At 38.2% G+C, this 19989-nt stretch overlaps 1 protein-coding gene across 2 annotated transcripts in view; it reads left to right on the forward strand.

Moving 5' to 3' along the window:
• LOC306855927 (tyrosine-protein phosphatase non-receptor type 13-like) overlaps window positions 1–19769 on the forward strand; it is an 81571-nt gene extending 61802 nt beyond the window's left edge. For both annotated transcript variants that reach the window (XM_079394897.1, XM_079394898.1), the window contains 23 exons: window positions 160–245; window positions 341–494; window positions 618–832; window positions 920–1018; window positions 2095–2450; window positions 3710–3863; window positions 4010–4165; window positions 5219–5390; window positions 5751–5961; window positions 6104–6189; window positions 6911–6972; window positions 7379–7534; window positions 7623–7788; window positions 8170–8256; window positions 10209–10315; window positions 10480–10535; window positions 10868–10965; window positions 11112–11260; window positions 17334–17424; window positions 17597–17934; window positions 18024–18239; window positions 18923–18985; window positions 19074–19769. In XM_079394897.1, the coding sequence (XP_079251023.1) occupies window positions 160–245; window positions 341–494; window positions 618–832; window positions 920–1018; window positions 2095–2450; window positions 3710–3863; window positions 4010–4165; window positions 5219–5390; window positions 5751–5961; window positions 6104–6189; window positions 6911–6972; window positions 7379–7534; window positions 7623–7788; window positions 8170–8256; window positions 10209–10315; window positions 10480–10535; window positions 10868–10965; window positions 11112–11260; window positions 17334–17424; window positions 17597–17934; window positions 18024–18239; window positions 18923–18985; window positions 19074–19151 (3356 nt within the window). In that variant the 3' untranslated portion in view covers window positions 19152–19769. The remainder of the gene's footprint in view (window positions 1–159; window positions 246–340; window positions 495–617; window positions 833–919; window positions 1019–2094; window positions 2451–3709; window positions 3864–4009; window positions 4166–5218; window positions 5391–5750; window positions 5962–6103; window positions 6190–6910; window positions 6973–7378; window positions 7535–7622; window positions 7789–8169; window positions 8257–10208; window positions 10316–10479; window positions 10536–10867; window positions 10966–11111; window positions 11261–17333; window positions 17425–17596; window positions 17935–18023; window positions 18240–18922; window positions 18986–19073) is intronic.
• Window positions 19770–19989: the final 220 nt, after the last annotated feature.

A 19989-nucleotide genomic window follows, 5' to 3' on the forward strand; every position in this document is an offset into this window, starting at 1 on the left:
TTTGGACAGTGGATGGATAGTAATATAATATAATGTAATATATAAATTAAATAATATAATTTTGGGGGGTAAGATGATCTATATTTTTTATTTTCTTGAACAGATTCACAATTATAAAATTGCACTTATGCAAGCCTGAGTGTTGACTTTGTTGTGCAGGTGATCGTATGGTTGCTGTGAATGGGAAGAGTCTTGAAGGAGCGACACACAAACAAGCTGTAGAGATCCTGAGAGACACTGAACAGGTGAGAACTCTGGGTCTGCACTGCGCCCCCTAGAGGACTGTGCTTCTCTGAAAGTAAACAGTGTTTTTAAAAAAACAATAATTCCCACTGTCTAGGTGGTGCATCTGTTGATGGAGAAAGGTCAGCCCCCAAAAGACAGCATCCATGCCCCTCTGACCCGACAAGGCATTTCTGAACCTCTGAATGCAGCTGCAGAGGAGCTGCCACCACCACCTCCAAAGAAAGCAGAATACAATTTCATTACTCCTGGTATGAGATGGAATCGACACACTGGTTGAAGAACATTTGAAAATGTGCTAGAGGTTAAATGTGTGGTCCGGTTTTTGAACTTTGGAAGAGTAAATCGTCCTCTTTCTTGTTTACTCCCTCTAGATAACACGTTTGAGGTGGGTTTGCTGAAGAACACGTCTGGTCTGGGCTTCAGTTTCAGCCGTGAGGAGAATGTTCCCGGAGAGCCTGTGAGCTCCAGCATGGTCCGGGTCAAGAAGCTGTTTCCAGGGCAGCCAGCAGCTGAGAGTGGCCGCATCGAAGTGGGCGACGTCATTCTACGTGTCAATCAGACGTCACTCAAAGGATTGTCACAACATGTGCGTTAACACTTTACTTCATTTAAAAAAAACTAAACACAAATATCTTTATTAAAACATGTCTTTTGTTCTTTGGGGTGTTGTCAGGAGGTGATCTCTGCTCTGAGGGGCACAGGACAGGAGGTGACCCTTCACTTGTGTAGACCTGCACCAGGGGTCTTACCTGAGATGGACCCTGCCATTAAAGTAAGACTTAGTTTTCATCTCATTGATCTAAATTCACATCCATGTATCACATTCCTCTATCTAAAGGAATATGCTGCTTGGTTTTCACTCAAGAATATCAGGAAAAGACACAATGCAAATTACAGCTACACTTAGCCTAGATTTAAACTGCTGATTTTGTCTGGCCACAGGAGAATGACACTATTTCGACAAACTATTTCCCCATAATATTGACTTGACTTGACATATTCCATGATAAACTAAGTGCCACTACAAGAGACTGATTATTTTGAGTCTAATTTATTTGGGGTCTTTATTTATTTTTATTTTTTTTATTATTATTTTAATGAGTGTTTTGTTTTAATTCAGGGCTAGGGTTTTGTTGTATTTTGAGTCTTATTTTATTTTTATTTATTTTTTTATTTTTTTATTTTTTTTCAATTTAGTATTATTCTCTTTTTGATATTTCATTTTTGTTTATTATTAATATTGGTTTTAATGTTGGTTTATTTAGCTTTTTTCTTTTTTTGAGGTTTTAATTTATTTTGTGTATTTTCATTTGTTTTATATTATTAAACTGAGTGTATTTATTTGTTTATTTGTTTTAGAGTTTTTATTTATTTTAATTAGTATTTAGGGTTATTGTTGTATTTTTATTTTATTTTGAGTTTTTGAGAATTTTATTTTCATTATGGATTGTTAATTTTTTTTACTGCATTTAGAGGTCTGTTTTGTCTTTCTTTTGTTGAGTCGTATTTTGTTTTGATGTTTTGTTTTATGGAGTTTTATTTCATTTTATTATTATTATTTATCTTATATTTTTTATTTTTTTATTTTATTTTAATTAGGATTTAGGGTTAGGGTTATTTATTTTGTTGTTTTAATTTTAGTATTTATATTTCATTAAAAATGTAATGAGATTTATTTAATTTTTATAAAATTTTTATTAAATTTTTTTCATTTTATTGAGTCTTTTTGCTGTCTCAGTAGCTCTCCAGTGGTCCACCTCAGTTTTTACATTAAACGTTTTACATTGTGCATTACGTTTTGGGATATTTCACATCTTTAAAATAAAATCTACAATTGACTTTCCTCAGACTCCCGTACCCTCTCCACGAAAGGAACCCCGTCCCAAGCCCCAGCCTGATGCCAAGACGTGCTCCCCGCCTCAGACGGAGCACCTCCGGGCGGTGGGTCCTGTGGAAGAGGCTCTTGAGAGGCTGATGGTGAAGTCGCCCAGTCGCAGAGACAGTTACAGCGACAGCACAGACAACGACGAGCTGGAGGAGGCCTTCAGCCCCGCCAACCTGGAGCAGGCCAGTCAGGCCTGGGACCGGAGTGTCTACCAGACCCCCATGGGAAAACTCCCATACGAGGCCAATATGAACGACACCATACAATCGGCTTATTACTCACCCAGACAGTCCATGTCTAGACCTGATGTCAGCAGAAGGTCAGAAATGTGTTCTTTAAGCATAATACTTTGTTTTTTGTTGTGTTTGCATGTATAAGAGCCTCTAATAACTTGGCTTTGTCAGTCTTTTAGAAGTAAACACTGTTCTTGCATAAGCCGATGTGGTTGTTTAATGAAATTGGGCCCAGGTTACAGAGTTCAGGTGTGATGGCACTAATCTCTCCTCTGGGAGTGTTTTGCTCGGTCTGTATTATGTGACTGTGTCAGACAACCTGACAGCCAGCAGCAGTGAAACACTTGTTTGCACTGCTGAATGCAGTGTGATAGAGATCTGCAGCAAAAATGACGTGGCTTCTTTTGACTGACATTTGCTTTGCCATAATCTTTCCGAGCAGAAATGAAAATAAAGAAATGACAGAAACAGGTCGATATGTTGTATCGATATTAGTCTGTAAAAACGGCTAGTTACACAATTTCCACGTTTTATTTTTTGATTCATTTTAATGTCGATCTCAAAATTATTTTATTTTCTCTCTTATTTTTAATTCAACATCAATTTTTTATGTTCTGTTTCTTAGTTTCAAGGCCGGTCTCATGAAGCATTTTATTTTCTGCATTTTGGTTTTAATTTAACGTCAGGTTTTTTTTGACATTTTATTTTTAGTTTTTAGTTTCAAAGGCAGTTTCATAAAGCATATTTATAATACATTTTTATTATTCATTTAACATCAGTTTTTTGTTCACGTTTTATTTTTGGTGCCAATCTCATGGAGCAATTTTTTAATTTTTAATTTTTAATTTAGCGTCAGTTTTTTTTTCACTATTTCAATTGGAATTTTGGTTTCAGTAAGCATTGATCTCAAAGCATTTTTTATTTACAGTTTTTATTTTATTTTTTTACATCATTGTTTTTTCACATTTTATTAGTTAATTTATTTTGTTCTTAGTTTAAATATCTATAAAATATAAAAATACAAAAATTTAATATTTTAGTTAAAATATATTTAAATATCACACAGCATTTTATTTCATTTTTTATTTAACGTTTTTTTCAAGTTTTATTTATTTTTTTGTTTCTTAGTTTCAATTCTGATCTCATAAAGCATTTTAGTTTGTGTCAATTTAATTTTAAAACAAAAAAACAAGAAAAAAATGTAATGTAGAAATCTAAAAAATGCAAATGAAAAAATATATTGATATTTTTTTCCTCCTTTTAGATGGAGCACCTCATATTATCTCAATATGTCACAGAATGCATGTTTATTAATTATGTTCCATTTCCTGTCTGTGTTCTCCAGTGATTTGGACAGCTCTGCAGTTCGTATGTCATCTTCTCCAGCCCTGCCTGAGATTGGGATCCTGAGCCCCAGTCCAGACCCTCTTCCTCCACCGCTGCCAAACCCGGTTAACCTCTGTCTGCCAGATCATGGCCAGGAGGAAGAGTTAATCCCTGTGAGTGACCGTTAGCTTGACAAAATATTGATCTCTGTGTGTTATTTAATCCAAATGATGATCTTTTGACAATTTCTAGTGGAATATCCTGCATGTGTTGAGGATCTTCTCTGCTATGATAAACACAGGAATGTTTGTCATTTTAGGAGGTGGAGCTGAAGGTGTCTCTGGTGAAGTCTGATAAAGGAAGTTTAGGTTTCACTCTCACCAAAGGGGACGACAATAATTGCTACATCCATGACATTTTCCAGGACCCTGCTAAAGGAGACGGCCGACTGCGTCCAGGGGATCGCATGATAATGGTACAGCATCGCCACTGGGTGATGGGTGTATCTTTCCTGCTGCTTTGCAGAACTATTTGAAAACTTGATATGGCTAGTTAAAGAGAGTCATATTTATTTATTCATTATATACATATATAGATAGGAAACAATACATCAACAGAAAAATATAACTATTTTATGTGGACTCAATTTTCTTTTTAAATTTTCAACTTCCACTACCAAGAAAAATTTGTGTTATTAGGATTTTAGGAAATCTCTTGTGCTCACCAATGCTGCATTTATTTAGTCCAAAATTCTGTAAAAACAGTAACATTGTGAAATTTTATTACAATTTATAACTATTTTCTAGTTTGAAGAACATTTATTTGAAATGGAAATCATTTGTAACTTTAAAAATCCCTTTACTGTCACTTTTGATCAAGTTAATGCGTTCTTGCTGAATAAAAGTATTCAATTATTAAAAAAATAAAATTTAATGATAGTGTATATTAATTTTTTTTTTAATGCTGTTCATAGGCAGTGTTATTTTAGTATTGACATTAGCATTGCATTTAGTATTAGCATTGACGTATGTTGTTATAGTTTTTATGAATATTTTTTAAATGTTTTTTTATTTTCTTTTTTCATGTTAATTTTAGTTAAATTTTTAGTATTTAAATTAGTAATTTTTTTCCCAAATATGTCTATTTAGTCTTTATTTTCCATCAAGTTAAACTAAATGACAAAAGAAAAAAAAAATCGAAAAAATATATAATTTTATTTGTTTTTATTTTATTTCAGTTAACATTGATTTTGTTTCAAATAATGATATTTTTAAATGGTTTTGAGTTTTTGTTTACTATAATAACCATGGCAGGTAGTATTAATGGATATAGATTATAGAGAGCATTGTATTAGACAAATATTTTCATACTCGCCTGAAAACAGTTCCATGCTTCCTAAGGTTTAATTTTGTTGGCCTTTATCAATACACTACCATATAAAACTAACACATGGACTAAAAGCTGCAAAACTTCAATTTCAATTGTATTGCATTTTAATGCATCTTCACTCATTTTACTCTGTTTATAGGTGAATAACACGGACCTGTCTGGCATGAATCACACTGAGGTGGTCAACCTGGTACGTGCCACCCCCAAAGTCGTGGACCTCGTGGTTGGCCGCATCCTAGAATCTCCCAGACCACCAATAGAGGCCCACCTCCTTCCCGACATCACGTTTCAGTGCCATGATGAGTCCTTAGGTAATGGAAACATCAACGTATATATGGTAACCGATCCTCTTTACCACTCAATGCCTTTGGTCTTCTCAGAAGTACCCAGAATCCTGCTGCAGCATTCGACCCATTTGTGTGGTGCATTAGTATTATCTGACTGTCAGAGGTCAACAGGGCTTTACCGGGTCACACAAAAACACAGATATCCATCAGAATAAACAAAGCCCACCTGCGTTTCACTGGAAAAATGAGCTCATGGGGTTAGACAACACGCCAGATAAGGGTGTCAGGTTTCAGCCCGCTGACAAAAAAGCAAAAGAAAGAAAAACAGAAGGTGGCGTTAGGGTTAGCGCAGCTAAGTCTTTGTTTTCTGGGCGTCTCTTGCAGGGCTTGTTCTTGATGGAGGAAGTGACAGTGGGTTGGGCGTGCTGTTCGTAAAGGACATCATCCCAGGATCCGTAGCCTCTGCGGAAGGCACCTTGAGATACTTGGATATCATACTTTACATCAACGGCGCTCCGACGCAGGATTTGACCTTGAGCGAGAGCCGCAGACTCCTGCAGCTGTCACTGAGGAATCTCAGTCTCAAAGCCACCAGGTGAGTTACTCGCTTCACCTTCACCAAACACTTCGAAGATCATCCATATTTCTTTCAGATGTTGGAAAGATACTTTTGATGGACTTTTTATTTTGGCAGTTGTTATGTGATATGTGTAACACTTCTAACTATATTTCTGTAGGGATGGGAAGCCTGTTTGTCCGGGTGAGGAGCAGATTTCATTACTAAACAATAACGTCAGTCCTAAAGACTCACAGAGTATGAACGGTAAGTGTATAAATGATCACAATTTAATCACTGTTCTGTAATTTGGGGTCAGGAGGGGTCATTTTATTGTTGTCATTTTTTATTTAATTATCTTACGCTCACCAAGGCTGTATTTGTTTGATTAAAAATGCAGTAAAAATGGTAATATTGTGAAATATGATTTCATTTTAAAATAACTGTGTTCTATTTGAGTATGTTTTAAAGTGTAATTTATTCCTGCAATGCAAAGCTGAATTTTCTGCATCATTACTCCAGTAACTCTTCAGTGTCACATGATCCAATACAGATTTGAGAAATTCTTTAGAAACATTTTTTTATCATCATCAATGTGGAAACCATCATTTTTGGTCAGGATTTTTTAGGAGTCTTTGAATAGAAAGTTTAAAAGTTTGCATATATTTGAATTAGAAAAGCATAAATGTCTCTCTTGATCAATTTAATGCATCCTGTACTCATACTGTATTCTCATTGTTCATTAACAGTTTAAAACAGGAAATGCTTAGCTAGTTGTTATTATGTTATATTTTTTAGCTAATGTCACCCTTAAGTATGGTAAAAGCTCTGTAAGATGTGATCCAGTGCTTATTGCTTTAATTAATGGTATCAATTGTATACTTGTGATTTGATGGCATTCTGATGCTCTGGTTAGCAGCGCTGTTACTCTTCTAGCTGTAAACTGAGTAATATACACAGTGGCCTCATTTCTCTCTTTGTATCATAGGTTATCTCCACAGCAACGATCGTAACGAATTGGAGGCCCTATCCGGTATCTGTCCCGCAGAGGTAAGGACCTGTAGAACTTCTGGTAAACTATTACCTAATATTGATCGGAGCAGCTCTGGCTAAATATTTTATCACTAAATACACCGACTTTAGAAACAGAAACTTCTCAGGCTTGATATTATAGTATTGGTGCTGCTGTTCTGTGGCGCGTGAGACGGGAAACAAACGGTTTGAAATTTAAACTGAGGCAGGTCAGATTTCTGCAGTCTGTTAGCTACAAGAGGAACAGGTGAGAGGAATGCGAGTCGATTTTAAGGAAGCACCACAGCAGACGGCAAACGTTGAGTGTGGCTTCCTCTGTCTTTGATTTCATTGTAATTGTTAATGTGCTTTCATTATCAGTTTATCATCTCATTCACATTCTGTGTTCTTTATTTCACTCGTTTCTGGTCTAATGTGTTTGCAGGAACAGATTGTAAAGCTGCAGTTGGAGAAGCCGCCAGCAGGAGGTCTGGGCTTTTCTGTGATTGGTGGAGAGAGGGGTATTTTCGTGAAGTCCATCACCCCTGGAGGCACCGCAGACACCGCGGGCACATTGCAAGTTGGCGATCGTTTACTGAAGGCCAGTAACCAGTGTTTTTGAAAAAATACAATATGATGTTTTTTTTTTAAGTTATGAAAGTTAATTCTGTGGTTGCTTTTATGTACAGGTGAATGAGGATCTGATGATTGGCGTGTCTCACTCTAAAGCCGTCACCACCATCCGTAAAGCTAAAGGCTTGGTGAACCTCATCGTCTCCCGTCCACCTGACCAAATGCCCAACACGTACCTGGGCTTTCTGCCTCTCAAATCCAACGGTGTGAATGGCAACAAAGGTACCGTCAACAATCTCACGTTAATTCATATTGATATTGTATATTTAAAAAAATATAAATATACATTTTAAAAATAATATATAAAAATATAAATGAAAAAAGTATTTTAGTAGATATAAAAAATATATCTAATATGTATATTTTAAATTCTAATATTTTTTTTAAATCATTTTCATTATTAAATTATTATTCTATATTTTTGTTAAATAAAAATATTTATTTAAATAATTCAAAGTTCTTTAAAATATAAATAGAAAAACACAACATTTAATTAAAATAATTTGTACAATTTATGTGTCAATGTATATTATATAATATTTTTTGTATTATTGCATACAAAAAAAATAATATTTGCAAATATCTTACAAAAATCTGTTTCAGATGTGAGTGAGGACAGTGGTGTTAAGACTAAAATCCAGACGCCATCGGAGCAAAGCAAGACCAACCCACCTCCCCTCCCTTCAATAGGTACAGTAAAGATCACATGACCAGCCTGATTTTAGTATCATTGAGATACTATTATAGTTTTCTATTAAAATGTTTAATTAGTTTAGTTCAATTCTATTATGTATTAATAAAATATTTATATATTGTTGTTATTTTTAATTATGATATTTTGATGTATTATATTTTTAATTGAATACATTTATTAAATGTTAAAAAAATTAGAAAAATAATTTTAATAAAATATATTGTATACATTTTAATTTTAGTAATGAATGTTATCAATTTTATTTTCATGTGTATTAGTTTTTTATTTCTATATTTATATTAAATAAAGTTTGACTAAATTTGTTTAATTAAGTATATTATATATATAATTAAGTATATTTTAATGTTAATGTTTAGTTATTTCATGAAAATGTTTTTAACATTTTTTTTTAAGGTGTCCTTGTTGCACGTTACTAGGGGTGTCCCCGACTAAGGATTTTAATAGTCGAATCGGAATTTTCAAATCTCGTCAATAGTCGACTGATAGTTGAATCATATGTTGGGGGCGAGGCAAAATACATTGCCAAGAGTCAAGTCAGAACATTCAACAGTCATAATTACTGAGGTTAACACACAGGGAAAATGTGTAACAGACTCCTCGCAGATGCAAAAATAATGTTTTATGTTTTGATAAAAAAAAATGGCGTTAAACGTCAGCTAAACCATATAATTCACAATTTTTTACAACAGTGCTCTCATTATAATGTTATGTATATGACAGTGGTTATTAATGTTCTGCACTTCTGTTTTGAACTGCGCAACACCGTGCAGAAACACGGCTAAACTCTAAAAATTAATAGCGTTTTTATTATAATAGTGTTCTCATTGTAATGTTATGTATATGACGGTCTCAGTCATAGCTATTAATATTCTGCATTGTTGTTTGTCCTACTCGCGCTGTGTGCTGAAGATATAATCACATTAGCCTACTACAATGAAGCGCTTTACTGCAGCGCAGCTCAACCAAATGCATCTCATACGAGATAAATTATATATACACAATATATATAAACCAGCTGAAATGTTTTGAAATCACTTGTACCCTCCCTGATCGAAAAAATCTTTCACTCTGCCTGTCAATTTGAGTCTTGAATTTAAGATTTAAATCCCTGCTGCCAAGATGCTCCTCTGTCGATCACAGATTATGGAAAGTGAAACTTAAATCTATATGGATGGTTGGATTTATTCACGCATGTCAAAATATTTATTTAAAGCTTCCTTTTCAGATTATTATTTACAGCATTATCTTAATAGGCTGTATATTAACTTAATGTGAGAAAACCGGTAGTTCTGTGTGAAATCAGACATTGAGCACCCCCATATAGCCAAAATGACACGATCATAACACCCCGCAAATATTCGACTGTGAGATTGGGAGTCGAATAAGGCTCCTCCTATCGAAGCATCGAATCGTCGACTATTCGGGGTCACCCCGTACACGTTACATGTACTTACTTTCATTACAACTATAAATTATGCTTAAGTGCATGCAAGTAACCCTAATCCTAACACTAACCATGTAATAAGTACATGTAGTTAATTAATATTACTCAGTACTTAAATGTATAATCACACTGTAACAATGACACCTTAAAATAACGTGTAACTGCACTTTATTTTACAGTCCTTTTCCACTTGTATATACTATGTACTTATTATATCAGTTACAACAACTGGGTAATAACCAGATACTAACCCTGAACCTACCCCAAAACCTAACCTTAACCCCTGTAGTTACCTTATACTACTAGTACCTTCTTGGTTAAGTACACTATAAGTACAAATACTGTCAAATAAAGTTTTTTTAGTTCTTGTTACCATAATAACCTCACATGACACATCATTCTGGCAGATGTCTCATCTGAATGTTACCTGCAGATGTGAGAGTGGAGTATTTACATGATCAAGACTGTGTGTTTGTGTTTTAGACTATGACACTGGCTCTCTAGAGAAAGGGAAGGGAACAGAAGGAAGTGGGGACCTATCAGAGGACACAGACTGTGACGGCTCGTCTCTGCCGGAAGACTCCCCAGAGGTACAGCCATCTGTAATAAAACTTTGAATATCTGCAGTTTCACAGCAGACAAATGAAGTTCATAAGATCTGATCTGATAGCAATGGACTTTGAGGTGATTGTATTGACTTGTAAAACAGTGCATCTGTTTGTCTGAACTATATGCTATGTTCTTCTGTTTTCAGACGTCTCGGAAGGCTGAGTGGAAGGAAGAAAATGTTGATGTTCCACTCAACGACAGGTGAGGAAATCATTTCTGCAGTTTTCATATGACTCAAGTAATTTCACTACTGTAGCTTGTATGTTTTTGTTCAACTGCTTATATTTTAAATTTAGAAATTAGAGTGAAAATTCAGTTCATATTCCTATTTATCAACATAATTTTCTCAAAGCAACTTGAGACATAAACCACCCAAACACTTTCTATTTAGTAAACATGACTGAATCCAGGCTATTTGTATTTAAGCATTTTATAGTTATATAAAGTTTATAGTTAGATAGCTATGTGCTCTTAAACTCATCGAGTGTTAAATCTAGCAGGTTTGTTCTGATCGGATCTCCCTCTCTTCTCAGTGCCCTGCAGTCATCGTCAGGTCAGCTGGACGAGGATGAGATCACATGGGGGAGTGACGAGCTGCCGATACAGAACATCAACTCTAAATTTACTGAAGGTCAGTCTGCTGTTAAAACCACTCTAGAGGACTGTTTTCTTATAGTACTTCATTACGAATGGGTTGTGAAGCCCAGATCTTATTCATTGAATTGGTTTGTCTTATTTTAAATGTTATACATGTTATTTTGTCTCGCTGTCTCTCAGATGGCCCCATTGTCACTGAGGAAGTGTTGACGTCTCTGCCGCTGGTTAAAGTGGTTCCTGACGGTCATTATACGTCTGCTAACCTCAACACTATAGTGCGTATGATGAGAGGCCTGCTGGAACAGAAAGTTCCTCTGCAAGAGTTTGAGGTACAGAAAATGTTTGATTGTACTATATACAGTTGGGCAAAAAAGTATTTAGTCAGCCACCAATTCTGCAAGTTCTCCCACTTAAAAATATGAGAGAGGCCTGTAATTTTCATCATAGCTTCAACTATGAGAGACAGAATGGGGGGAAAGAATCCAGGAAATCACATTGTCTGATTTTTAAAGAATTTATTTGCAAATTATGGTGAAAAATAAGTCAAGTCAAGTCTGCTTTATTGTCAATTCTTCCACATGTACAGCACATACATACAGAGAATTGAAATTGCGTTACCCTCAGACCCTTGGTGTAAACAGTTAACATTAAACACGTTCAAATACAGATAATACGGTTTAAACATATGTACATACAACTCTATAGCTATACAAGTAAGGACATTGTAGAAAAAAAATAAAGAAATGGATAAAGTGGCATAAGGCGCATGGCAGATAGTGCAAACCAGTTAAATAAAAACAAAACTGTGCAGATATATTTGTAGTGCAAAAAGAGCTTATCAATCTGAGAACATTGTAGAAAAATAAAAATAAAGAAAAGATAGATAAAGTGACATAAGGCACATGGTAGAATAGATGGAGTGCAAACCAGTTAAATAAACCAAAACTGTGCAGATATATGTATAGTGCAAAAAGAGCTTGTCAGTCTAAGGACATTGTAGAAAAATAAAAAAAGATAGATAAAGTGACATGGCAGAATAGATAGAGTGCAAACCAGTTAAATAAAACAAACACTGTGCAGATATGTGTGTAGTGCAAAAAGAGCTTGTCAGTCTGTTAAATTGACAGGAGAACAGTCTTTTTATGAGACTATCCGAGGAGGTAGTTTGCAGTCAATGCTGGATGAGGTAGTGATCAGTCCAATGCTGCACAAGTGAGAGGTGCTGGTCACAGTTTGTAAGTAGGTGGCTGGTCCTGGGGGTGTGGGGAGCCGTGGGGGGGGGGGGGGGGGGGGTGTTCTCATAGTGTCAGAGTTCAGTGTTGTATGGGGTAAGAAGAGGGGAGGGGGGGCAGGGACGGGAGGGAGTTCAGCTTCCTGACAGCCTGATGTATGAAGCTGTCCTTCAGTCTGCTGGTCCTCGCCTGGAGACTCCGCAGTCTCCTCCCTGATGGCAGCAGACTGAAGAAGCTGTGTGTCGGGTGGGTGGAATCACCTGCAATGCGGAGGGCTTTGCGGGTGAGACGGGTGCTGTAGATGTCCTGGAGGGAGGGGAGAGAGACACCAATGATCTTCTCAGCTGCTCTCACTATTCGCTGAAGTGACTTGCGGCAGGATGCGTTGCAAGCGCCATACCACACAGTGATGCAGCTGGTTAGGATGCTCTCGATGGTGCCTCTGTAGAAGGTGCACATGATGGGGGTCGGGGCTCTGGCTCTTCTGAGTTTGCGGAGGAAGTAGAGACGCTGCTGTGCTTTCTTGGCCAGTGCTACAGTGTTGTTAGTCCAGGAGAGGTCCTCTGTGATGTGCACACCCAGGAACTTGGTGCTGCTCACTCTCTCCACAGTCGCACCGTTGATGGTCAGAGAGGCATGCTGAGTGTGTACTCTCCTGAAGTCAACAATAATCTCCTTCGTCTTCTCCACATTCAGAGAGAGATTGTTGTCACTGCACCACCCGGCCAGGCGGCTCACCTCGCTCCTGTAGTTTGTCTCATCTCTGTTGCTGATGAGACCCACCACAGTTGTGTCATCCGCAAACTTAATGATCAGGTTAGAGTTGTGTGACGGTGTGCAGTCGTGGGTCAGCAGAGTGAAGAGGAGGGGGCTCAGCACACATCCTTGGGGGGCCCCAGTGTTCAGTGTGATGGTGCTGGATGTGTTACTGCCAACCCGTACTGCTTGAGGTCTCCCGGTCAGGAAGTCCAACAGCCAGTTGCACAGAGAGGTGTTGAGCCCCAGCTGGACCAGTTTGTGTGTGAGCTGTTGAGGGATGATTGTGTTGAATGCTGAACTGAAGTCTATGAACAGCATCCTGACATATGAGTCTTTTTTGTCCAGATGTGTGAGGGCTGGGTGGAGGGCAGTGGCGATGGCATCATCAGTCGAGCGGTTGGACCTATATGCAAACTGGAAGGGGTCAAGTGAGGGGGGGAGGACAGACTTGATGTGGTGCATGACTAGCCGTTCAAAGCACTTCATGAGAATAGGAGTGAGTGCTATTGGACGGTAGTCATTGAAACAGGATGGAGATGACTTCTTCGGGACTGGAATGATGGTGGTAGCTTTGAAGCATGCGGGGACAACGGCCTGATTTAGCGAGATGTTGAAGATGTCTGTGAAGACATCAGTGAGTTCCACTGCACAGTCTCTCAGTACACGCCCAGGAATGTTGTCAGGACCCGGAGCTTTGCGTGCATTGATCCTGCTGAGGGACCTCCTTACGCTGTCCGGGGACAGCGTCATCACCTGGTCGCCGGGAGGAGGTGGAGTCTTCTGTGCAGTGGTGCTGTTTTGTGCCTCAAAGCGAGCAAAGAAGGCATTCAGCTCGTTCAGCAGGGGGATGGTGCTGTCACAGGTCTGTGGTGGGGGCTTGTAATCCGTAATGGTCTGTATCCCCTGCCACAGGCTCCGCGTGTCTCTGCTGTCGCTGAAATGATGGGCTATCCTCCTGGAGTACTGTCTCTTGGCCTCTCTGATGCCGCGGGATAGGTTGGCCCTAGCTGTCTTCAGGCCCTCCTCATCTCCAGCTCTAAAGGCAGCGTTCCGAGCCTTCAGCAGTCTGTAGACTTCCCCTGTCATCCACGGCTTCTGGTTGGCCCGGCCAGTGATGGACTTTGTGACTGTTACATCATCAATGCACTTGGAGATGTAGGCAGTGACAGTCTCTGAGTACTCTTGGAGGTCTGTAGTGTTGTTGTATGTGGCAGTCCTGAAACATATTCCAGTCAGTGGTGTCAAAACAGTCCTGAAGTGCCTCTGACGACCCTTCCGGCCACACTTGAATCTGTTTGTGTATTGTTTTGATGACTTTGTGTATTGTTTTGATGACGAGCGGTCTGTATGCAGGCATTAGCATGACAGTGATGTGGTCTGAGGCTCCGAGGTGGGGGAGGGGGAGGGCCTTGTAAGCTCCTCTCTGGGTGGTGTAAACAAAGTCCAGGGTATTTTTTCCCCTTGTTGGAAAGTCTGTGTGTTGATGTATTTTTGGGAACACACTCTTTAAGTCTGCGTGGTTGAAATCCCCGGCCAAGATGAGAAAAGCATCTGGGTGGGCTGTCTGCTGCTCACTGGTGTGCTGGTACAGTTCATTTAGTGCCTCACTCCTGATGTTGTTGTTGGAGCTGGGAGGGATGTATACAGCAACTAGCAGTATGGCTGAATATTCCCTCGGTAGATAGAACGGCCGGCACTTAATAATCATAAACTCCACCAAGGGTGAGCAGTGTTTGCAGACCACAACAGCGTCGCGACACCATGCATCATTGATGTAAACACAAAGCCCGCCGCTGCGGATCTTACCTCCCTCGACGAGAGCTCTGTCAGCTCGATAGCATGTTAGCTGGTCGAGCTGTATGGCGCAGTCCGGCACGCTGTTGTTAAGCCAAGTTTCCGTAAACACAAAAACACAACAGTCTCTTACAGTCCTCTGAGTGGAGCGGAGTAGTCGGATGTAGTCCAGTTTATTGTCCAAAGAGCGTACGTTCGCCAGTACGATGGTGGGGATAGCTGGCTTGTGTGGGTTGGCCGCTAGCCTAGCTCGGATACCTCCGCGCTTACCCCTCTTCTGCTTCCTCTCACGCCGCTTGTAGCGCCTCCGCTGTGGGCGAGATGCAGTAGTGGGGGTCGGTGATGTAGTAGGCTTTCGGAACAGACCGAGGTCCCGCAGCTCTTCGGCGTGTGCTGAGTTTAACTCAAAAAATGTGATTCTGCCGACATCGAGCAGAAACTCACGACTGTATGCGCGCTTACAGACAGGTAGACGAGACGAAGATGTGCAAAAACATTGCGACTTACAAGACAAAAAACACGAAAACACCGTTCTGTCGGGAGAGAGAGAAGCCGCTGCGATTGTGCGCGCCGCCATTTTGTTAAATAAGTATTTGGTCAATAACAAAAGTTCATCTCAATACTTTGTTATATACCCTTTGCTGGCAATGACAGAGGTCAAACGTTTTCTGTAAGTCTTCACAAGGTTTTCACACACTGTTGCTGGTATTTTGGCCCATTCCTCCATGCAGATCTCCTCTAGAGCAGTGATGTTTTGGGGCTGTCGCTGGGCAACACGGACTTTCAACTCCCTCCAAAGATTTTCTATGGGGTTGAGATCTGGAGACTGGCTAGGCCACTCCAGGACCTTGAAATGCTTCTTACGAAGACACTCCTTCGTTGCCCGGGCGGTGTGTTTGGGATCATTGTCATGCTGAAAGACCCAGCCACGTTTCATCTTCAATGCCCTTGCTGATGGAAGGAGGTTTTCACTCAAAATCTCACGATACATGGCCCCATTCATTCTTTCCTTTACATGGATCAGTCGTCCTGATCCCTTTGCAGAAAAACAGCCCCAAAGCATGATGTTTCCTCCCCCATGCTTCACAGTAGGTATGGTGTTCTTTGGATGCAACTCAGCATTCTTTCTCCTCCGAACACGACGAGTTGAGTTTTTACCAAAAAGTTATATTTTGGTTTCATCTGACCATATAACATTCTCCCAATCCTCTTCTGGATCATCCAAATGCTCTCTAGCAAACTTCAGACGGGCCCGGACATGTACTGGCTTAAGCAGGGGGACACGTCTGGCACTGCAGGATTTGAGTCCCTGGCGGCGTAGTGTGTTACTGATGGTAGCCTTTGTTACTTTGGTCCCAGCTCTCTGCAGGTCATTCACTAGGTCCCCCCGTGTGGTTCTGGGATTTTCACGGTGTGAGATCTAGCGTGGAGCCCCAGATCGAGGGAGATTATCAGTGGTCTTGTATGTCTTCCATTTTCTAATAATTGCTCCCACAGTTGATTTCTTCACATCAAGCTGCTTGCCTATTGCAGATTCAGTCTTCCCAGCCTGGTGCAGGTCTACAATTTTGTTTCTGTGTCCTTCAACAGCTCTTTGGTCTTGGCCATAGTGGAGTTTGGAGTGTGACTGTTTGTGGTTGTGGACAGGTGTCTTTTATACTGATAACGAGTTCAAACAGGTGCCATTTAATACTGGTAACATGTGGAGGACAGAGGAGCCTCTTAAAGAAGTTGTTACAGGTCTGTGAGAGCCAGAAATCTTGCTTGTTTGTAGGTGACCAAATACTTATTTTACAGAGGAATTTACCAATTAATGCATTAAAAATCCTACAATGTGATTTCCTGGATTCTTTCCCCCCATTCTGTCTCTCATAGTTGAAGCTATGATGAAAATTACAGGCCTCTCTCATCTTTTTAAGTGGGAGAACTTGCAGAATTGGTGGCTGACTAAATACTGTTTTGCCCAACTGTATGTATCGATAAAGTCCATTCTTTGATCTTAGAACATTTTCTTCAGTCACAAGAAATGATAAAACCCCCTTAAATTACTTCATGCATATTTGAAAATTTTTATGTGCACGTTTAATACTACATACATTTTTTTTAAAATTAATATTTCTTTCAACAAAGATGCATTACTTTGATCAGAAGTGACAGTAAAGACATTTATAATGTTGCAAAAGATTCCTATTTCAAATGTTGTTCTTTTGAACTTTCTATTCATCAAATAATTCTGAAAAAATTATTTTCGTAATATTAAGCACCGCAACTGTTTTCAACGTTGAGAAGAATAATAAATGTTTCTTGAGCAACAGATCAGCATTTAGAACAATTGCTGAAGGATCACATGACACTGAGGACTGTATAGTAATATTTTAAATTATTATAATATTTCACAATATCACTATTTTTTACTTTATTTTTTATTAAATAAATGCAGCCTTAATGAGCAGTAGAGACTTATTTCAAGAACATTTAAATAATATTGCTGATCCCAACCTATTAAACCTTTATTTTATTTTATTTTTATTTTAATGGCATGAATATAGCCTTTAATACTAATATGGATTTAAAAAAATAAATTTTAATATGCGCATATATATTTTTTTTCCCAAAGAATCTGCAGAATTTGCGCCCCTTGGATGAATGTCTGATTGGTCAGACCAAAGAGAACAAGAAGAAAAACCGATACAAGAACATTGTTCCATGTGAGTTAGGAAAAACATTGATGTATAATATACCTTTTTTGTATATTAATTTCCATAATTGATTTCAGCTATTTTCCCAGTTATCTCTGTGAAACTGCCATGACACAATCTGTGTTATATAAAGCGCTACAGAAATGAATGTGACTTGACTATTAATTCTGTCTTGGTTCAGTCGACACAACCAGGGTCATGCTGGGGAAGGATGGTGGCTATATCAATGCCAACTTCATCAAGATGCCTGTGAAAGACGAGAGCTTCCTGTACATCGCGTGCCAGGGGCCGCTGCCCACCACGCTGGGGGACTTCTGGCAGATGGTTTGGGAGCAGAAGTCCAACGTGATCGCCATGATGACACAGGAAGTGGAGGGGGGGAAGGTGAAATGTCAGAGGTACTGGCCCGACACACCCCTCTCGCCCGAGATGGTGGACGACCGGCTGCAGATCACACTGGTCAAAGATCAGCACCTGGACAACTTCGTCATCCGCCTCGTAGAGGTCAAAGACATCCAGGTTTGTGTATATATCAGTATATTTATTAATACACCTATATGCATAGATGTTTAAATGCATAAATCTGCATGTATATCTTTCTCTTGCAGACTAATGAGATCCAGAGAGTCACTCATCTGAACTACACAGGCTGGCCTGATCATGGAACCCCAACTCAACCAGAACAGCTCCTGACATTCATTTCCTACATGAGACACATCCACCAATCAGGGCCCATCGTCACTCACTGCAGTGCAGGGATTGGCCGATCAGGAACGCTCATCTGCATAGACGTGGTTCTTGGCCTCATCAGCAAAGATGCAGATGTAAGTGTCATATATAAGTTTATTCTTTGAACAATTAACTAGAATTTTTATATTTGTAAGGTTTGTACATTACACATATTATTATTTAGATTGTTTTTCATTGGATACACACATGTATATAAAAAATAATAGAAATAATAAAGTTAACTGACAAAAGTTTTTTTTTTTTTAATAATAATCACAATTTTTTTGTTAGGTTGAAATATAGTTTTTTTTGTTTATTTATGTTTCTGGTAACACTTTAAAATAATTTGTCTAAATTAAATGATAGAATAAATTGTATATATAATAATTGAGATTAAAGAATCACTTTTCTCTGTTTATTTATTTAGTTTGTATGTTTCTATTAACAAGAAACTTCACTAAATAAATGGACAAATAAATTATATAAATTATTTTTGAAGTTAAATGGTGAAAATTAATTGTTTCAATCACAATTTTGTCTGGCTAAAAGCATACTACTTTTATTTATGTTTATGGCAACACCTTATAATGACTAAATAAATGATATAATAAATGGCATAAATAATAATTGAAGTTAAATGGCAAAGGTTCATGAAATGGATGAAAATGCTTACAGCACAATAATCTAATGATAAACAAAATATGATAATATGTATTATATACATTATTAGCTAATGCGATTATGGAAGTTATATGTAATAATCATATGTTCTCCACAGTTTGACATATCAGATGTGGTCCGTACCATGAGACTCCAGAGGCAGGGCATGGTGCAGACAGAGGTAACAGCTTCATAATGAACGATGCCTTTAAATGAAGTTTAATTCTGCTGTCTTTTTGCATGTAACATTTGCTGTTTTTCCTCTCCAGGAACAATACATTTTCTGCTACCAGGTCATCTTGTATGTGCTCAGATGTCTGCAGGCAGAAGAGAAACTCTCAGGATAAACTGTGGACCCCACTGCCTTTCTGCTCTCCTGACAGGTTCGAGAGATCAGCTGAAAATACCAGAATACTTCGGAAGCAGTTTCTTCATTTTCCTAACAAATTTGTCTTAAGATGTTTTGGATGTCAGTGACGTGTACAATCCTCGCAGAATTTTGTGTATTCGTATCGCTTACATTCTTGACCATTGGCTGCTACTTCTTTAAAACTTTAAAATTTTATAATTTATCATTTTTTGGTAAAAACAGTTTTTATAGATTCCTAAAAGATTATGGATAAAAAAAATTAAGAAATGAATTCATATTTTTTTGTGGTACAAAATTATTCTTGTGCATTTTAAATGAAATGATGCTGGAAATGTTGCCTTGACAGAATACGAGACAGTATTTGCTTTGTAAATCTTTTAGAAATCACTGAGTGCCAGTGGTGATCGAAGAAATTGAAAGTGTTATATTTAGTGTGATATTTATCTTATGAAATCTGTTGATATGTTTTAAAGCTGTTACATACTGGACAATTTGCAATTTGTAAATAAAAGAATATCATGCCTTTATGGTTTTCCCTAATCATTGTGTTTTTGACACTTCTGTTAGTGTGAAAAAAATAAAAATAAATGCCAGTTAGTTATTTGGATGCATTCGGGTTTCCTAGGTTTGACAGGCATTCACTGCTCCCAGCTACAAAAAAAGTGTATTTTTATTTATTTATTGTTTTACATATTGGGACTGTATAGTTGTATCAATTGATATGATTAGGGTACAATTGATTGTATTTTCCCCTTACATATGTTTTCCTCAGAAATCTGTAATATACTAGTTATCTAAATCAGAAGCTTCAGAAA

The sequence above is a fragment of the Barbus barbus genome (assembly GCF_936440315.1).
Source record: "Barbus barbus genome assembly, chromosome: 36".
NCBI classification, from domain to species: Eukaryota; Metazoa; Chordata; class Actinopteri; order Cypriniformes; family Cyprinidae; genus Barbus; species Barbus barbus.